The sequence below is a fragment of the Chaetura pelagica genome, unplaced genomic scaffold (genome assembly GCF_000747805.2).
Source record: "Chaetura pelagica isolate M959 unplaced genomic scaffold, ChaPel_1.0 scaffold2, whole genome shotgun sequence".
NCBI classification, from domain to species: domain Eukaryota; kingdom Metazoa; phylum Chordata; class Aves; order Apodiformes; family Apodidae; genus Chaetura; species Chaetura pelagica.
Genome location: NW_009952796.1, coordinates 2,746,496 through 2,766,856, shown reverse-complemented (window position 1 = coordinate 2,766,856; position 20,361 = coordinate 2,746,496). Strand labels below are relative to the sequence as shown.

General features: G+C 34.9%; 1 protein-coding gene across 1 annotated transcript in view; it reads right to left on the bottom strand.

Moving 5' to 3' along the window:
• Positions 1 to 20,361, bottom strand: part of SPATA17 (spermatogenesis associated 17) — a 93,246-nt gene that overhangs the window by 44,381 nt on the left and 28,504 nt on the right. The window contains exon 7 of the mRNA XM_009994799.1: positions 15,505 to 15,628. Within this exon, the coding sequence (XP_009993101.1) occupies positions 15,505 to 15,628 (124 nt within the window). The remainder of the gene's footprint in view (positions 1 to 15,504; positions 15,629 to 20,361) is intronic.

Below are 20,361 nucleotides of genomic sequence, written 5' to 3'. Positions count from 1 at the left end.
TCTCTGCCTTAGACCTTCCATCATGGAAACCCAAGCATGACCTGGAATATTAATTGTGTCAGGTCAAGCATACTGGCAAATGTACCATTTGTTACTCAGTCATCCTTAGCATTACATTAATATTTTGAATCATTTTGCATTTCTAACTCTCTATCATTTCATTTCCTCACAATCATTGTTTTATCTTTATAATTAATGGTGGCACATAAAGAAAGGAAAAAAAAAAAAAAGAAAACAAATATTAATTTAAGGAACATTAGCAAAGAAAATATTTGTTTGCTTTGGTTTTTCTAATATTATGGTTTGTTTCCACCTCTAATCCCATATTTAGTCTACGCTATAGAATATCCATTTTTTGTCTTTTCCTGTTTGTCATTTCTATACAGAGAAAGACAAATGTTTCGTTTTTTTTTCCCAGAATACAAGAAAGAAATTATTTAGGAGCGGAAGGAAGGAAGGAAGGAAGGAAGGAAGGAAGGAAGGAAGGAAGGAAGGAAGGAAGGAAGGAAGGAAGGAAGGAAGGAAGGAAGGAAGGAAGGAAGGAAGGAAGGAAGGAAGGAAGGAAGGAAGGAAGGAAGGAAGGAAGGAAGGAAGGAAGGAAGGAAGGAAGGAAGGAAGGAAGGAAGGAAGGAAGGAAGGAAGGAAGGAAGGAAGGAAGGAAGGAAGGAAGGAAGGAAGGAAGGAAGGAAGGAAGGAAGGAAGGAAGGAAGGAAGGAAGGAAGAAAGAAAGAAAGAAAGAAAGAAAGGAAGAAAGGAAGAAAGGAAGAAAGAAAGAAAGAAAGAAAGAAAGAAAGAAAGAAAGAAAGAAAGAAAGAAAGAAAGAAAGAAAGAAAGAAAGAAAGAAAGAAAGAAAGAAAGAAAGAAAGAAAGAAAGAAAGAAAGAAAGAAAGAAAGAAAGAAAGAAAGAAAGAAAGAAAGAAAGAAAGAAAGAAAGAAAGAAAGAAAGAAAGAAAGAAAGAAAGAAAGAAAGAAAGAAAGAAAGAAAGAAAGAAAGAAAGAAAGAAAGAAAGAAAGAAAGAAAGAAAGAAAGAAAGAAAGAAAGAAAGAAAGAAAGAAAGAAAGAAAGAAAGAAAGAAAGAAAGAAAGAAGGTGCAAATAGGAAGGGAAAGACAATGCTGTGTTGGTTATGCTGGATAGTTCCTCAGAAAAGATTGGTGATCCCAAGTGGTGTAATAAAGCATGAACAGTTTTAAATGCTGCAGTTTTATTTATGGATGAGTTATTTTTTATTCTTTCTTATTTCTTGATGGAGCTTTTAAAGTTTACATATAAAATTCCAAAGAAAATAGATACAATGTAGCTACTCCATTGCAAATAGACAAATGAAAAATTAAACATCAATTAAGTTGAGCTGAAGATAAAATGTAAGCATGAAGTCAAAACCAAGTGTATCCTTATACCTTTAAAATATTTTTACTGTATTTTAACTAGACAATAATAAGAGTATGCTCTATTGTAACTACTTTTCCATACAAACTCTGAAAGTCTGAAATATATATCCTGAATATAAAGGTTTAATTTAACAGTAATTTAAGCTTGCAAAAAAATACATTTGAGGGAAGAAGCTTTTGCATGTGATTACCACAGTAAAACCTAAATAAAGTCCTACTTTCTCTTTCTGGTCTTTTAATGAGGAGTTAAACAGGAAAGACTTCAACAAAATAGGGACTTAACTTGAAAATCCTTTTTTGCTCCATTGTAATTTGTAAAAAAAACTAAGCAAGCTGAGAGAAGAAATAAGAGATCTTTAAAAGCCATAAAAGTAAAAGCATGAAGGAGAGCTGTGAATGAAATATTTGCTAGAGATGGGATTGCTGAATCAACACTGACCAGTGCACTTCATCATAATTATCAGGACACACTACTGCCAGGGGATTTATAAAAATCCCACTCAGCAAATAATTGCCCTGCTGTTAGGAGATAGTTGGAGTGTTAACACACTGTCACAGTCCAGAGTTTAGTAAGATATTCAACATTCAATTACTCTTGCTGAGAACTAAAAGGAAACATGATCATTTCTCAGCTACTGCAGTTATGCTTCCACCTGAATTCCAGTGAACAATCTTGTTAATCCCCAGATATAGTTTCTCTAGGAGGTAAAAGAAATACCTTAAAACATACATGATTCATAAGGAAAAAACATGTTTAAATGATGCTGCAACCATGTCTGTAAAAAAAAAGGAATTTAAAACTTCAAAATAACTGGTTTATTACAGGCAGTCAGAATATTCTGTATGTAGTGAAAATAAAAGGATAATATTTATAATACAAAATTTACTGGGGAAAGAACCATCAAGAAACATAAAAATATTTAAGCCACATTAGCATGCATTCCACTGGGGATAACCAATTATTTTTAACTAATAAGAACAGATGTTTAAATTAACAATTAAGAAATACAGTTTATACACTATTCAGCTATTGGAAAAATACCATAGTGTGACTCAACATTCCAATTGGACATAAAATTTCCTTACCATGGCTGACAATAGGAAAAATGTCAAATCAAATGTAGGATCAGTTCTCCATGACCTAACACTACTCCTTATGCCTGATCCTCTAATCCTTATGAAAATATACTCTCAGGAGTTCCATCTAAATAAGAATCCGAGGACTCACAGTGTTACTGTACCTAAGGTATGACTGCCTTATTTGAGATACTGCTTTTATGCAGAGACTGAAAAATTCATAAATGAGTGATGAATAGCGTATATCCTTTCAAGTGGGATTAATTGCCTGTCTTCGGCTTAATGTATATTCTGTTTAAACACAGTAATAGAAGCATTAATTATTGTTATTCTGCCTTCAGATTGTAAAGCTTGGTTCAGCCCTTTTCATCTGTGAAATGTTTGCTTGATATCAAAATAATAGTGCAATCATGTTTTAAATGTACATTTATAAGTAAATCAGGCTGCAATTTTATGGACTACACAATGAGGTGTTAAGAAAATATTCCAGTCCAGTATCCTGGCCACAGACTATAATATCAACCTCTAAACCTGCACAGGCCCTAAATTCAGTTGCAGGAAAGAAAACTCATTGAGTATCTAAACAGGTACCAGCTATTTGAGTATTTAGGGAACAAGACAAAGAGAAACAAACTTTTAGTTTAAAGCATGCACCATTCTGCCACAATATTCAAAACACAGCAGCCTAGCAAATGTAGAGGCTCCCCAAAATGTATCCACTTTTGTTGATCCTCTCTCTGACTGAGACTTACTCTGTCAAATGTAATTCTTACACAGGCTCTCGATGACTTGACTAGATCAGGGATAATAACTTGAATGACTGAGTGAAGGCATGGTAAACAATACTCTAATGATGAAGACACAGAACAGGGACAGAGCATTCAAAGTTCTCTTACTGATTGCTCCTTTTACTTCTAAGTGATTTCAAAAAAATGCCAAAAAAATTCATTTTAACTTGCTTAATAACTTGACTTTAAAAATAGGAATGGGAACCTCCAATATTAATTTATTATATAAGAAGTGCTGAGGAGAGTATGGGATCATGTACAAATTCTAGGAATTTCTGAAAACCAACCTGTTTCTAAAATGGCTCTGTATATGTAGGAATTAAAAGCTGAGTCTGAAGAATAATCTTTGAAGGTGATTTTATTCTTCCATGTCTCAATAACTGCATGTGAACACACAGATTGTATTTCCTTACTTCACAGGGTTACTTGGAGGCTAAGATTATTTATGCTTGTGTGCCTTAAAACACGCTTGTGTCCCGGTTTAAGTCAGGATGAAGCCAATTTTCCTCTTAGTGATTTTTTGTTCTTCAGCAAGCTTTCTTTTAACTAGTCACAGTGTGTTCTAACTAAGGCTGATAAGAAAGGAATGTTTTTGTAACTGCTGGGTCTTCAAGGCTGCACCTTCACTCTGCCGGCTCAGACACTACGGGGAGACCTATGACCCCCCTGTAGGAGGCTGAGTTAGACAGACAGCAAAATTGGCCAAAGATATTCCATTCCATATATCTACGTAAGCTCAGAGGAAGGTCAGAGATCACAGAAGACAACTTCCTTCCTGCTTCTTCTTCTTTCCTTCTCTTCTGTCCATGGCCGGCGTCTGGGCAGGACTCCGTCCATCCCTCACCATCGGCCCCCAGGCTCGAGCTCTCCTGACCCTCATAACTCTCCACTTTTCTCCAGCAGCAGCTCCAGGATTTTTCAGGACTGTTCGCAGCTAAGGAGAGTGCTGTGGGAGTTGCTGGGGGTGGGAGGAGAGGAGAGGCTTTTGCACATATCTGAACATATTTGTATATAATTGTATATATTTTCTTATATCATTAGTGTTTAATTAAAGCTGTGTAGTTTAGTTTTCAATCCAGCCAAGTCTCTCTCTTCTCTCTCTCCTTCCCTACCTGGGTGGGAGGGGGAAGGGATCGAGAGCATTGTTGTCGAACCTGAGTCAAACAGTGACAACTTGAATGTGTGATATTGTTTACATGTTTTAAATTAAAATTCCATCTGCTATCACTGTTATAATGGAAAATATTGGTTCTGCAAGAAAAAACAAACTCAAAATTCACTGTCCTCTCACCAGATTGAGAAAAATCCTGGTAATTATGCCATGTAGTTTCTTTGAATTTGTAACATCAGAAGTTACCTACAACAATATACAAGAATACAAGAGAAACTCTTCTTAACAGATAAGGATGAAAATCACCAAGAAATTTCCTTTGTTAATGAAATAATTATGAAATAGACAATTCATTCATTTTTCCAAAGATACATCTATGCAACTAAACAATGTAACACTTGTTTTCATTGTTTCTTGTGTCTCTGTTGCATTGTGCTTACACGTGAATCTTCCCACACAGACATATATCCTGACAGATTCATTAAACAATTTGCTGTAGTAAGCCTCTAGGATTAGAGACAATGACTAAAAACTTGAAAAGTGGCAGTATATTTAACAAGGTAGCCCTCAGTGAGACCAATAAACAAAGCAGTGAAGATTCAGTGACCAGTCATAGTATTGTACACAGGAAAGAATAAAAAAGAGAGAACAGAGCCATGTTAGTCAGATTAGTAAAGGTAGTCAGAAATTAGTAAAAAAGATTGATGTAATAAGAAAATAGTGAAAATAATAAGATTTCATTAAAAGATTTTTGAAATAGAAAAACTGGAAGTAAAGAAAGTATGAAAAATAAAGGTTAAAAAAAACAATTGATGGGGAAGATATACAGTTTTCATCACATCCGTTGGAGGTCAGAAAGAATTCCCAAATGAACAGTATATATTAGATACTAAACAAAAGCATAGGCTAATGAATAAGCTGTTCAAGTTAATGAAAGAACTTTACCATTATACTATTCACGTGCTCAAGAGCTGAAAAACAAAAGAATTGGTGAGTACATCACTCATCTTGAAGTCTCATTAAAGTGAGGATACGATCAGTGCCACTTCTTAATCAACAGAAAGGTTTGCTGTTGAGAAATGTATGGCATTTTATCTTCATGACTTCTCCCATGCCATTTCTAACCTCCCTCTTCTTATGCATTTACCTCTTATTTAGCATGTACTTCTTCTGCTATAACAGTTTCAAAAATTACCTGAGCAAGACCATACATCACAATAAACTTGCATAAACACCAGACAAACTACTACACATCAACAAAATTTATCCCAGTAACAATTTCAGGAATGTCAGTTGAGTTCCACTCCGTGCTTGTGTGTGTCAGCATGGCTCTATGTGTAAGCTATTTAGTGGATATCTGCTCGACATTGTCATTTTCTTGCAATATAGATTCTTTCTTAAATGTGTGTACCAAATCATACACAAAGCCAACATTCAGTATATAACTCACTCTTACCAGTTTTCTGACCCTGCGGCAATCCAACCCTTTTGCCACCCCAATTGACAGTAATACACAAAATGTGGTCATGTTTCCCTAAGATCTCAGCATGTACACTTTTGATAGATCACACAGCTTGTCCTTTAAACTCTGCCATTAATCCTACCCACAGGAGTTGAGCAAGAAGTTTGTCGTCCAGAAAAAATCCACACAAATAGAGATTATGCAATTCAGATGCTGAAAAAAGACAGTTACCTTCTAGCTAGTGGATTTTTAAATGAATAATGCTACATACAGCGATGCTAAATGCTGTAACACATGATGGAAACAGAGATGCCACTATGCTATTATAACAGATGCTTAGAATGAGTGACATGGCTAGTAACAAGCTATTTAGAAGAAGCTCTAAGAAATATTGCCATGTGTACATGGCCTTTAAACAAATGAGCTTGCATAGGATCAATCACAAAGCAGCACTCAAACTTTACGTCCTATTGTGTGTTAAGCTCTTTCTAATGACAGATGATTTCTCAGTGTAAACTCTTTCTCATTTCTTTGCACAGTTATCCAATTACCACACTAACTGAAATGGTTTTATAATAAGCGGCCTTTAGGAAAAATACAGCTTGCAATGCTGTCACAGAACATGCTTAAAATAATTAAATGTTCTATTTTTAAGTTCATTTACTCACTATGTTTACAAAATAGGCTGTGAATATCTTGTTTTCTAGGAAGTGTGGCAAAGGGAGAAATTTATTTCTGTTTGAAGCACTTCCACTTACCACTTGTGTGAGAATGATACTTATGAGAAGGGTGAATGGGAAGCACTTTGCACTGACATCTGGGAGAAACACATCGGAAATGGTCCATAGCCATCTATTTCTTGTAAGAGGTAGGTTATATAGTGTCAGCAGATAGTGCTTCCCCATCCTTTTCCCATTGCTCCCTAATCTACAGAGCTACCCTTTTCTGGCAGTGAAGATCACCATGCTTGCCATCTTAGTTTTGGCTTTGAGTGTGCTTGCCCTCTCTAGGTAGACAACCAAGATTCCTTACAGAAAAAGAAAGGCTGATTGAAAAGGATATAAGCAAAACTGGGAAATCCATGGAAGTTGTAAACTTTGTCATTAAATAGTTTTGGCAGAGTATACACTAGATAAGATTCTGGAGGTATATGTTGGCTTCTAGCATTTGCCTTCTTTTTGTATCACCATGATACCACATTGAGTAGCAGAATTACAGTCTGGAGAGTTCCTAGGATGAGTAATCCCGAAGGGCAAGAGCTGGACTTAAATTCTAAGATAAATAAAGATTTTTGACTGCATGTGCAAATCACTTGAAGACAATTTTTGGAATTCAGACCTAGTGGAACTAATCTTCTAGACATATACATTTTGGTTTTGTTCAGGTGCAATATATTCCAGAATCACAAACAGCTCAGTTACTGGCTGTTTTCAGTTTACCTTACTTTGTCCTTCTTTTTGACAGAAACATTAAGCAACATTAACTGAGATTTCTTTCAAGTTAACTGATATTGTGTGCACAGTGGCCTATGAGGCACAAGAGCAGAATCATTTTCCTATAGTGAATACCTGTGAATAAGACTAATAATAATAAGACATAAGCAATATGGCATATGTGGAAGTGAACACACAAAGAAGGCTGACTGATCAAACATATCTGTCACAAGCACTGTAAGAGGGATTTAATGTAAACTAAGAATTCTTTGGAAAGAATAATTTATGAAAACAGAGCACTGTTGCATGAAGCGCTTTATATACTAATGCTATTTAAATATAGCTGCAAGCCTGCCTGAAAACTAGGAAAGCTCATTCTCTCCTCTTTAATTTAAATGGGATTTTTTTATGCTACAAGCTTTGGAAAGTACTCGGAAATACCCAAGGTCTTGGCAGACAAATGATGAGTGGATATTAAACACCCATGGATAAGTGGGGATGTTCAGTGACTGGGCCACCTACATTTAAAAGAAAATTAACCATTTTAGTTCATCTTCAGGAAGTATTAGTACTTATAATGAATGATAATTTCATCCCCTGAATGTTTCAGAGACAGGATAATAAAATTACAACAGTAAAGAGGGAGGAAATAAAATGTAAAAGGTAAGAGCTAATTTATTCTTCATGCTAGCTCAGTCCTTGGCCTTTCCTGAACAGACACTGCCAATAGTAACAAATTATGTATAATCATTTTGTGATGTGGACTGTTCACTTGGGACTAAGCTCAAATGACCAAACTTGCAGCCTTGTCTCTTAAACTGTGGATCTGAAGATCAAAGGCCAGAGCTTTATCCACTGAGCCCTCACCTTTATAAGAATAAAACTGCCAGGTGTCCAGAGACAGAGTGGGTGTCAAAAAGTGTCATTTTAGACCAATTGTTTTTCAAGTTCTTACAGGACAGCACATTAGGTTAGAAGCATATTAATCAGTTGTGCCTTCTGAATATTCATTAGTCTTCTCCAGAGAGGATTTTGTGGCTTTTTTTTCTTCCTAACTTGGAAAATTTATACCTGATGTAAGTGCAGTAACTTCAATAGAGTTAACTCCTGATTTCCAGTTACGTAAAAAGGGGGGACACACAGTCCATGCAATGTTTATGAATTGCCATCTCTATTGACAGGAAGAATGTAAAATAAACCAAAACAACCTTATAATTGAGTAGAATTTGAATTTAAAATATTTTAGTCAATGAACTGATAAACATAAAATAATAGCTGGTACAATTGATAAAAGCAATACAATTTTGGGTTCTACAGCAACTGCAGTAAAACAAAATTAAACTGGTTTGAAAAAAAAAAACTGAAAACAACCTTGAGGTATGTTTTTCCTACCTTTATATACAAAAGCTCTAATCCAGAGTCTACAGAAGCTTGCTAAACTACTCTAATTACCCTAAGGTGAAGTTGCTTATGGGTGTTAGAGAAAATAAGAATGGAAAAAATTGGTTCTCATTGGTGATATTAGAACTGTTCACTTTTACTCATTTGATGCTACCATTTCCTTCCTCCTCATAGAACATTATTCTTAAGGGTGAGTTTTGGTTTTTTTCAACTGTTCTCTATAGCACTAAACTATTAAAGAGTTGTTGTATCACATGTTTATATCTCCTTGGAAAGAGTAATCACAGACAAGGGTAGTTCCATTAAAAATACTTTCTTATTTTATAGCACCAGCCATTATATCCCTATAAGTAATCCTTTCCAATGCACTATTTCAATGGGAAGAAACATAGGCAAATACCAGCCACATGTCTAAATACATTAGCCTTGACTCGACAGAGAGATGGTGACACACTCAAGCAGGCACTGAAAACTGAAGGAAATGCTGCAATCCAAAAATATCTCATGTCTTATTACTGGCGGTTGCAACCTGTAGGGCCTCACCAAACTGCAGAGGAAGAACAAGGCACTTAGCCATTGCATATTCTCCTGTGAGGGAATACCAGAGACAGTATATGCTATGAAATGAGCAATCTGCAAAACTATGCTGTAAGGAGAATGAGGGAACTTGTCTTCCAAGGAAGCACAATTGGAGAGCTAGTTAGTGTTAGGTTAATCCTTATCTAAATATTAAGAGAGGCAGGCACTCAAGGAATACAGAGGCAAAAAGTGAAGACCATAATAATCCAAAATTTGAAAGCTCTGCTACAAAAAAATGCAAGTCCTTCAATGACTGATTGCTAGAAACTGGGCAAGCATTCTTGGCATGTTTGGCAGTATTGCTGCTTTGCTCCGTGTTTGTGGTCTTCTCTAGGCACACACTTGTTGGCCACTGTAGAAGATAGGAAGCTGAGCCAGGTGAGCCTTTAGTCTGAGTCAGATTGTCTAACTGATCAGGGCCTAACAGAAAGAAGATTCTGAACATAGGAGTAGGCAGGCATGCACAACTGAATGATTAATTTGGGTCTCAACAGCCTTCAGATAGTAGAGAAGATCCCACAGAAATTGACTCATCTAATCTCAGCATGATTAATCACTGAGCAGGAAATCCAGGTTTGGAAATGAGGCTGGGACTGAGTCCACTAGCCAAAGCAATAGTAAGATTAAGAGATCCTTGTATAACAACACATTCCCAATAATGTCAAAATACATTTTGCAACTGTGTGACAAAGCTCTCAAGCTTTCATAGACATTATCCCAGAAAGAACTTTTGCTTTCTGGACTAATTGTTTATCTGTCTAGAAACAGAGGAGAGTTAGAGAAAAGTGAATTCAAATTCTCTTTTACCTCACCCAGTACTGTTTGCTATATGGGAAAAGAACTATAAAATAAAGGGAAGAAATCTGTTCCTCTGCTGATTCTCCAATCCTTTTCTCAGTGATAGCAGAAACTATAATAGCAAAAGGTTTTTTTTCAGCTGTGGCACTCCAAAGACTGTTTCCATAGGAATGTTTTTTCTGATCTCTTTGACTTTACAAGACACATTGCTCTGCTCCTTCCATCACTTCTCCTGCTCTGGCTCCTTTCAGTTACCATCACCTTTTGCTCCCTGTTACACTGAGGACTTGGAGGTCCTCCCTCCACCTGAGCAGCAACAGTAGTGCTAGCAGCAGCTCATATACTTGCTCCCACTCATAGACTTACCTCAGCGTTGCTGCATGCTCTGTCAGCAGATATTTAACCAATACAGGTCTGCATTCTAGCTTGATACTGGATCTTTGGATTTAGTCTATTGCATACTTAATCCTAATTAACATTGTTAACTCAAGACCAACTGCAAAATTTGTTGGAAGGTTGGCAATACCATTGACAGGAATCACGCAACCACGTGTTCCAACAAATGTGGGTTCTTCATGTCCATGGCTACAAAGTGCCATCAGTGTATTCAGTAATTCTATCTTCTGTTGACTTTAAAGGAAGCTCGTCAGGACTTTGCAATGGGTGGAGCATTCTTCAAACATCACCCTTGAGAGTATGACAAAGAGCAGATGTAAGAACCTATTTAATTACATTCAATTTTGCTAATACAGAAAGGGGACCTACAGGGATATAGAAGGACAATCTACATAGGTAAACATGTTTAAAATAGAAAATCACAGTTAATAAATATTTCATTTTTTTAATGACAAAAAACCCCACATAATTACCACTGTAGTGGAAATAGCTTACTGTGATTGGGCACTAGTAAGAAAAACATAATTATTCTAAGTTTCATGTCACAAGAATAACTTGCAATGCAGTTCATGACAAAATTGATAAAAACAAAGAAAAAATACAGCTACACTGTTATTTCTATTGTGTTACCAATAAGAAATGGCAAGAAATACTCAGCAAAGGTAACGGCTTGTTAAATTTATGTACTGCAATTTTTATCATATTCATTATGAAGTCAGAATCTATCAGATTGTTAAAATAAAAACAGACAAGGAAACAATTGTGTTATATATATAAATTTTTTAAACTGAACTTTAGTGTGTTCAGTTTGTTTAGTTTTAGTTTGAAAGTTCTGAAGTTGCCACCACCTCAGATTTATTTCTTGCTGTGTTTTACACTGGAATCTCTTGCAACAAGCAACTTGTAGGTGAAGACAACATCATTCATACCATGACAAGAAGGGCAAGGACTTGACTGCTGTGGGTTGTTTGTTTTTTTTCAAAATTATGAGAATCATGTAGAAGAAATTTCCTTAAAAAAAAAAAAAAAAAGCCCACATGCATAAGAAGTTACTTGACTAGTTATTCATATTATTGTCATGTATAACAAGCTGATTAAAAGCTCAATATTTTATAGCCATGGAGGTTTAGAGTTCATGCTTTCTTTCTTCAAACCGTATATGGCAACTAACTTAATTGAAACCAAATAAATTTACTTTATTTTCTCAAGCCCACTCTTATGTTGACAAATAGGGTTATATTTGAGTCACATGGATATTACTGGTACCACAAGGAAAAAAAAGCTTTTTTTTTACTAAAGCAAAAAGCTATGTTTTGAAGTTGGCAGTATGCATAACATTCTACCGTCAGAGAAAGATAGACAATAATTGTAATAATAATAGAAATAATTATTATATTTTAATAATAACAGCAAATTAACATTACTAGTAATTATTGATTATTAAAATATCCTAACTTGTTTAACTGTCTTTTCTTTGAATTTTTTTTGCTAAGATAGTAACATTATTTTATTCAAATGAACTGCTTAGTTCTCATGTGGATTGCATGTTTGTATAAATGAAATGTTTTCCTACAAGAAGCAAGGAGAAATAGTCATATTTGGGTATCTTTCTATAGCAAAATATACTCAGTCAACTGTGAGCCAAAAATATAGAAAAATTATACAGCATAGAGTAATACCATACATTTTTTATCACCCAATGATTTTCCTGAATGTCAGTTTTATAGCAAAGGTACCCAACAGACACACTTCCCCCAAAAAAAGATATAATGTAGGTATACCTACATAAATGTACATATACTTATATAGTATTTTGTAGGCAGATCAGACTCCTTGTTCCTGAGTTTAAAGCATGCACACACTCATCGTGCCCATATTTTGGGCTGACCAGAAGCTGTGTAACTGCATTAATTCTAGAGCTAATATACCGTGGCTCTCAACAGGGCTAATTAGTTTGGGTTCAGCCCCATGTTATAGCTCCAGATTGGCTTGGAAAATAATCAAAGCAAGCTCACATCTGTCTGTGTAAGACTATGTGTGCATACCTGGTAACAGTAACAACAAATAATGCATACTAATTCAGAGTTTTATAACCATTTCTTCCGTTTTTTGGGGGGTTTTTTTGTGGGTTTGTTTGGGGGGTTTTTTGGTTGGTTTTTTTTTTTGTTTGTTTGGGCTTGGAAAATAATCAAAGCAAGCTCACATCTGTCTGTGTAAGACTATGTGTGCATACCTGGTAACAGTAACAACAAATAATGCATACTAATTCAGAGTTTTATAACCATTTCTTCCGTTTTTTGGGGGGTTTTTTTGTGGGTTTGTTTGGGGGGTTTTTTGGTTGGTTTTTTTTTTTGTTTGTTTGTTTTTTTTCCTGTTTATAACAGTAACAGTTTATGGAAGAAATAAGTGTTTGAATTGCAAGTTAAATCATGAAAAAGACAAAACATGTTGACTTCATCATGGGCCATGGTATGATATACAAACTAGACACTCCTGTACATTCATGGAACTAGCATTCTTAGGTTTACTTTCTGAAATGTAAAATGATTCTAGCAGTTAGGAACAGGTACAACCTTATATATACATAAAATCTGTGGAATAAGAAGTGCAAATTCTGCAATCAATAAAGGATTCATAGACTTTAGGGCCAGAAAGGATCACTCTATCATCTGCTACATTGTGCAATGCTCCGATATTTTATCCACTCCCTGTTCAACCTGTAACATGCTTCTGAGATGGGTTTCTGGGCTTTAGCTTATGGGAGTGGTAAAGGGGACATGCCTTTCTTTACTAAAATTAAGGAGTGACAATTTCCTTCCTGTCAATAAGTAAACACCCTTTTCTCACTCCTTTTGCCTTTAGTGAAACGAAGAGATTCAAACTGTAGGATATATTTGAAACAATGAATGCAAATACATATTTTGCAATGCTGTCCATATAACCTGCTGGAACATTTGCAGCCTTGATGGATGAGGTGGCTCAGCTCCATCACTGCACCTTATTATGCATGGCAAGAAGGGAGGAGATTGTAGAATACTTTGCCAGGTCATCTCTACAACTCATTGGGTCTTAGTTAATACATAAGTCCAGCTCATCAACCTCCCCTTTTCATGTACTATACCTGGATTATATTTCTTACATAATTCATTCAAAAGTGTTGACTTTTTCTGCCTGGTTCTACTGGGACATAATGGTCAGTAATTGGTCAATTGGTCAGTAATCCAATTAACTACCCTTTGAAGACAGCAAGAGGTGGCTGTAGTCAGATCAGAAGACCAGGCATATAGAGAGTAAAATGTCAGGGAGAGCATCAAATTCCACACTGTAAATAATTTGCCCTGTATCTTAGCAAGATACCAACTTCCATACCTATGTGCAATTGCAAAATACAGACTTTGATTGCAGTAAGTAGTTTTTGTCATATATATTTTTGCTGGTTTTCAGGTTGTCTGTAGATTTTGCATTGATTTACATGCATTCATGTTTCAAAATACTGCCTACAAAAGTTGTTCTTGGAGCACAGTTCTGTAACAAAGGGAAAATTATTTGAGCTGAGTCCTAGTATTCACAAACCATCTCACCAAGCAAAACCAAGCATGTTTCTGTTCTGCAAAACACTGCTAGCTAAATTCTCATTCTGTAAAATTAGAAGACCATATGTGTCACAATATAATAGTTACTGCTGTCTTCTACCATCTGTCCTCCAGGTGGATGGATGAAACTACTTGCAATTCCTTAAAAATGTGTTACAGTTTGATGAACCAGTATTATCAGAACTAAGCTTACCAAAATCTTTTTAGACCACAGCTCACGCAATGTCTCTAACCAGAAAATTTTTGTACTCCAGGTAAACTTATTGATGGTTCTGCATTTGTTTAATTACATTGCTCTGTTCAAAACAGTAATTTCCAATTTTCTACAGTTTAAAATTATATAAAAACACTGCACAGATAACTCTCCATATTATACATTATGTCTGGACAAATCCATTATTATGAACTCATTCAGTTATTCACTAGCTCCCCTGTCTAAAAGTCACTCAGAAAACTTTAAATGCTATTTTTACTAATAGTTTACTATAATGCTTTTTTTTTTTTTTATAAAATTACTTAAATTTTGCTTGCAAAGTGAGTTTTTATAACTGAAAACCATTTAATTAAACTATATTTCTATTTATTGGATAGATCACAAACGGCTCCCAAACAGAGAGAAGGATTAAATATTCTATCATGGTACTTTTCCTGCATTCTTCTTAGTGCATAGTAGCATTCCCTGATTTCACATTAATTCCTTATTCATATGAAGAACAAGCAGTCATCAAACATTTATAGATACAGAATCTTTTTTTTTTTTACAAAAGTTCACAAAAAGGGACTAAAGACTGGCAAACCCACAAGAGTTACCAAACGTATCAATTTTGTATAAGATATACCTACTGCCATATTCACCTGTCTGTGAAGCAGCTTACATAAGGAAGCTTGAAAAAATATACCACTTTTATCAATACAAAATAAATTAGCCAATAAATATTTATTTTGGGGGGGGGGATTTCTGTGTGATAACAATGATGCTAAATAAGCTGATTCAGGTAGTTCTAGCAAAAGCTTTAGCCGAAAACCTGCATTCACAACCTATCCTAAAAACAACCAGAACACAGCATCAATCCAAACATTAGCTCAATTAAAAAAAGGGGAAAAAAAAATATGAAATCCCTTCTGAGCTTAATAACTTGTTACTTCTTGACAAGTACGACAACACAACAATAAGCCAGTCAAAATGAGTTTTTAAAGCGAGGTTATGCCCTTCGTGTTGTGTTATCACAGTGGCAGATCAAACTGCTGACTTGGACTCTTTCTGCCAGCAGTGCTGATGCTGCCTCTATGAAGCTGCTGTCACGTAATAGTCATGGTACCTGCTCTTGCCTATAGAAAAGCACTAAATTGAACTCGAAGTAGTGTCTTTGTGATATCTTTTCGACAAGTCATGTCCCATTCAGCCTGCTAGTTTATCTCTGTCAGGCTGGGGGCCCAAGTGGTTTGCATGAGCTGTCAGGGACAGGTACACCAACCTGCTCAGTGCTAAGGAGGTAATGCATCTTTCGTGCTTGGTATTTCTTTTCCTTTTCTTTCTTTTCTAGGTCTTTCCTTCTGTCTTCATATTCCTTCATTTCTGCATACTCCTGGAGTTTATTCCTGTAATTAAAAAAGTCTGCTAATGATATTACAACAATAAAAGACAATGCTAATGTTTTACTTTATTTTAACCCTTCTGTAGCTTCACAGTGATCTGCTATTGTGTATTAGCAGTACACTGCCAACACAGGTATGCAAAATTACAGTACATACAGTTTCACAGCAACAGGATTCTATACATCTATAACTGTGAAGAAACAGGATTCAAATGATAAAATCTGTGAACAATATGTTAGCTCATATTGCTTACTTCTTTGAAGAATATGTCAACCTATGTATTTTTATAGTTTGGTTAGCATTCAAAGCTGTTGTCTTTTTTGTCTTCAAGAATAATTTCAGTTTGAATTTCTCTATGTAGAAGTTATTATAATGGAGTAATTTTCCTTCAGATGGTTTCAAAATAAAAATTGTTCATTTATGTTTCACCTACTGTATTGCAACACCTCCTGATCTGCAAACTGGGGAGACCTTATGGAAGACGACAATAGACACAGGGTAAGGACTGACATTCATTCCTAGATGCTCCAGCCTTTTGTAAGGTTGACAACGTAGGCATAGAGAAGACACTTTTATGTGTGCCATGTCCTTAAGATGAGTTCTATTAGGCTTCTTGCACAGACCCTTTCTACATTGGTCTGATAGCAATGGTACAGGTGACAAGAATCAGGAAAGAAACTGCCTCATCAGCCACTGAATGATAGAGGTTTGCAAACACTCAGTGTCATCTAAATGGGTGGGTCTGTGCATTCAATAGGTTGTAGAAAATTCTTTCATTGTAAAAGAAAGGGGGAACTGTACCTAATGCCAGCTCTAAAAGAATGGAGAAAACTCATTATTTCAACTGAATGTTTAGAGGAAAGCTTTAAGAGAAAATGGGAGCAGATCTTCTCCTCAATCACTTTTTTTCATAGAGCCATGTTTGTCATAAATTATGCAAACAGTGGAGTGAATTAATGTTCTATAAGAAACAAAATTCTGTGCTATTGTGCACAGTGCATGTGTATGGAATTTTTTGACCCAGTTAAAAAAGGTTGGTTTGATTAACATTTGTTATTTTTGCTATTAACAAATTACTAGTTCAAATTAACCTGTGTGCCAAAGACACCAAGCATATTCAGCCAAGCATTTAAATTGTTTAAAAGTTCACTGAGTAAATTTAAGTCTTTTTTTTTTAAGCATGTGTGTATACGATAAAATAAAAAAGTAAAGAAAAATATACTATTCACATATACAGATAATTCCAATATTCCAGCAAAACCGAGTATTTAGAGAGATCCACATTAACTTGTCTCAGTTGTTTCAACGAGTACCAAATAAGACCCTCTAGGACAGGGGTCAAATCCTGTCAAAATATGCACATCAATAAGTTTGCTGAGATGAATAATCCCATGGGAAAGCCATATTGCTCCTGAAAGCGCTTCAAAGATTGTGACTCAGACTTATTTTTAATATTTTAGTTATTCTAATGTTAAATTAGTACATCAAAATATATGAGAGCAATAATTGCTTTATAAATATGAACACTATGAAATCAAATTCTTAAATACCATTTAATATGTCAAATTTTTCTTTCATGCCATCTTTTTAGTTTTGCAATTTAAAAAAAAGTAAAAAATTAATTAAATATATTTTATTTCAGATGTAAAAAAATAATGAAATGAGAATAAATTAAAGACTGGAAAAGACATATAGGTCTGCTTCCATGTCTGGAAATACTTTTTGTTGCAGTTTACTGTTAAGGGCTGCTAATACAATATTTCATACAAGGTTACTTATGAAGCACACTGACGTTTAAAAATCACCATGCTATGCTTTTGCAGCAGTGTAATTTTTTTCCAACATAAGATTAAATTGCAAAATAAATGAATTACTTAGAGTGGCATGGCCCCCATTTTGCCACCCTTCTCTTGAAAATTGCTTATTAATATGAAAAAAGAAGTTGGAAAATAGCCTGTTTTACTTTATGCATAGCGTTTAGGGGCCTCCAAGCCTGCAGAGCTGGACTAGCTGCACATTTTAGATTGTGTTGGCAAGCGGGGACGATGACCTTTTTGACCTGCATCTCAAGGCTATTATTAATCGCTAAGTAACCTGGTAAAGCCAAACAAATTTGTTTCCATTGAAAGGATCTCTATCTGTGTCTAAGAATTTGTGCTGTACCAAACAAACCTCATTAAGTGTGTCCATTTTTGACAAAGAACTAGGAGTTGGAGAGATTGGCGACCTTTCTTTGTCCTTACAGTACAGATTTCAGAGTCACTGCATGTAGGTACATAAGCATTTTTACTTGGAAACTTTGTTCTATATCTATCAGTCATAAACAAATGAATAAATAAAAAATGCATATAGTATTGACTTTGTTCTTTTATTTTATGCCACTTTACTTTCAATATCAGAGTATATGATCCAAGAGTTGCATATTTAAAATTATTGTTTATTCCTTTTTTATTAGAGTCCTCTATGTAGCTTTAGTACTGCTATCTATAACTGATGGTGTCTATCAACATATCACTACCGTTTATTCATATTCTTATTTACTTCTGCTCTTCCTCTCAAAACTGGATATGGAAGCTTTGTTGTTTTGAACACAACTAGTGAGGAAAACCTTAAAATAATTATAAAAATGAAAGCTTGTATTACAGATCTAATGATAATGGGATGCAAAATGTTTCCCATTGTCATTAATCTGAATTTACCAGATTACTTTGAATGAATGTTTAATAATCATTATTTGCTGAAATTAATTGAAGTCTAAAATACCTGTTGAAGTTAAATGCAGTTACTGATTTTTTAGACAGTACTCTCATCCAAATCATTGAGATCCTTCCTGACTATCACATATCCTCATTAATGCTATACCAAAATCCATTTAAAAGTTTGAATTTTTGTAAGCAGTTACAAATAATTTTCAACATACTTTTGCAGCCTACACATTTTGTCAGTTGTGCTAAAGTATTTCTCATTCATTACATTGCTCTGTACAGTTGTACAGAACATGCAGACAATTCTGTCCCTGGGATAATAGCTCCCAAGATGATTCTCTCTGGAGAGGCAGTACAAAATGAGGAGCATGCAGTAGTCCAAACGTTGCTTGACTGGAAAGCACAGAGGTTTTAGCATAAAACCAGAATTAATCTAGAGCTATTTGAACCCGAAACTTTCATCTCTTTTACCACACTTTCAAGAATTTGAATAGGAGCAACAAAAGGAGAGAATCTAAAAATAGCTGGATGTGAATATACTATTTCACACATTAGCAGATTAATACCAACACATTATTCACTGTGCAGCAGGTTTCACTGTTACCATACAGAAAAATTAGTACAACATAGGTGATACTAAAGACACAGACAGAGTTAGATTTCCGGATAGCTTATATGTGAATGTGTTTATTGAGAAGTTTCATGCTTACAGCATACTACATGTATGCCTGGCCAGAGAAAGTAAATCCAAATTCCATTAAATGCAATTGAAAATTCACGGAACTTAAATTATCTTTGGATTAAACCCTTATGCTTACTGCCAGCCTTCTCTTTGTTTGTATAGATCTTAGGTTCATTGAGCAACAGTATGCAATATATTCTTGGGACAATATGATATCATTAATATTAGCTATGATACTCTGTGGACTCTGGACAAAATTTTCTTCAAGGTGAAACTTTCAAGGTTTGGTGTGAAGTTGGGATATCTGAATATAGGCAGATTGTTTTGTCTGTGTCTTTAAATCTTCAACAAATTTTGGGGGAGAAAAGGAGTCATGGAAATGCAAAACATGTTTTAGGTTAATTAATAATCTTGTTCTTTTTTTATAAGCGCATGTTTCATAGTTGGAATAATACTGCTTAATAAACTCTTATACCTGAAAAAGCAGTTACTACTTTTTTTAGTACTCATTATCTTGGAGCTTATCTGAGCATATTAACAGCATCTACTGCATTCTTCCTAGGCACCTGGCTTCCCATAGAAGCTTAGTCAAATCAGAGTTCCTTCCACACAGATTTTTATGGAATATCTTTGCAGAAGAAATATATGTAAGTTTTTACAAACGTAGTGTTTTATTATGATCTGAAAATTGGTCAATAAATAAAAATATTTCATGTTTATTAGTGCAAGTTTAGGATGCTTTCTTTTGTTAAAAAAGTGAATATACTGGAAAACACAAAGTGTGTTTTCCTTGAGATAAGGAACGTTTTGTGTAATTGAAAATAGGCATAGGATAATCAACATATGTGCTCAAATCTCACAACTAAAAATGAACTTGTATAACAAACATGTGAAGTAGCTATTGATTTGGTAATGATAAAATTATTAGCTTTATATAGTTTGGAAAAAAATGTGACATGGTAACTTATTGTTATTCTGAGACTTCATTATGCAGTAGGCAGTGGTGTTAGTTCCAGCTATGAGATGCAAATTCAGTTGACAGAGCTCCCGCTGTCTGTATAAAGGTTAAAAATACACATATAATATTGTTCCTGGCACTTTTGCAAAGGTCTTCAAGTGATGATTTCAGCAATATACTGATTTTCATAATTCTGCATAGAACTGCAGCATTTTACACATTCACACTGACCTACATTCATTGAACTTCATCAAACTATTACATTCTGTTCGCATTTTCACCAGCATTATGTGGTCCTTTAACCAGATAACCATAAAATTATAATACTAACTAAAGTAAAAGGCTTCTGAGAAAATCAGCAATTACTATAGTTGCCTAGAATATCCAGAAA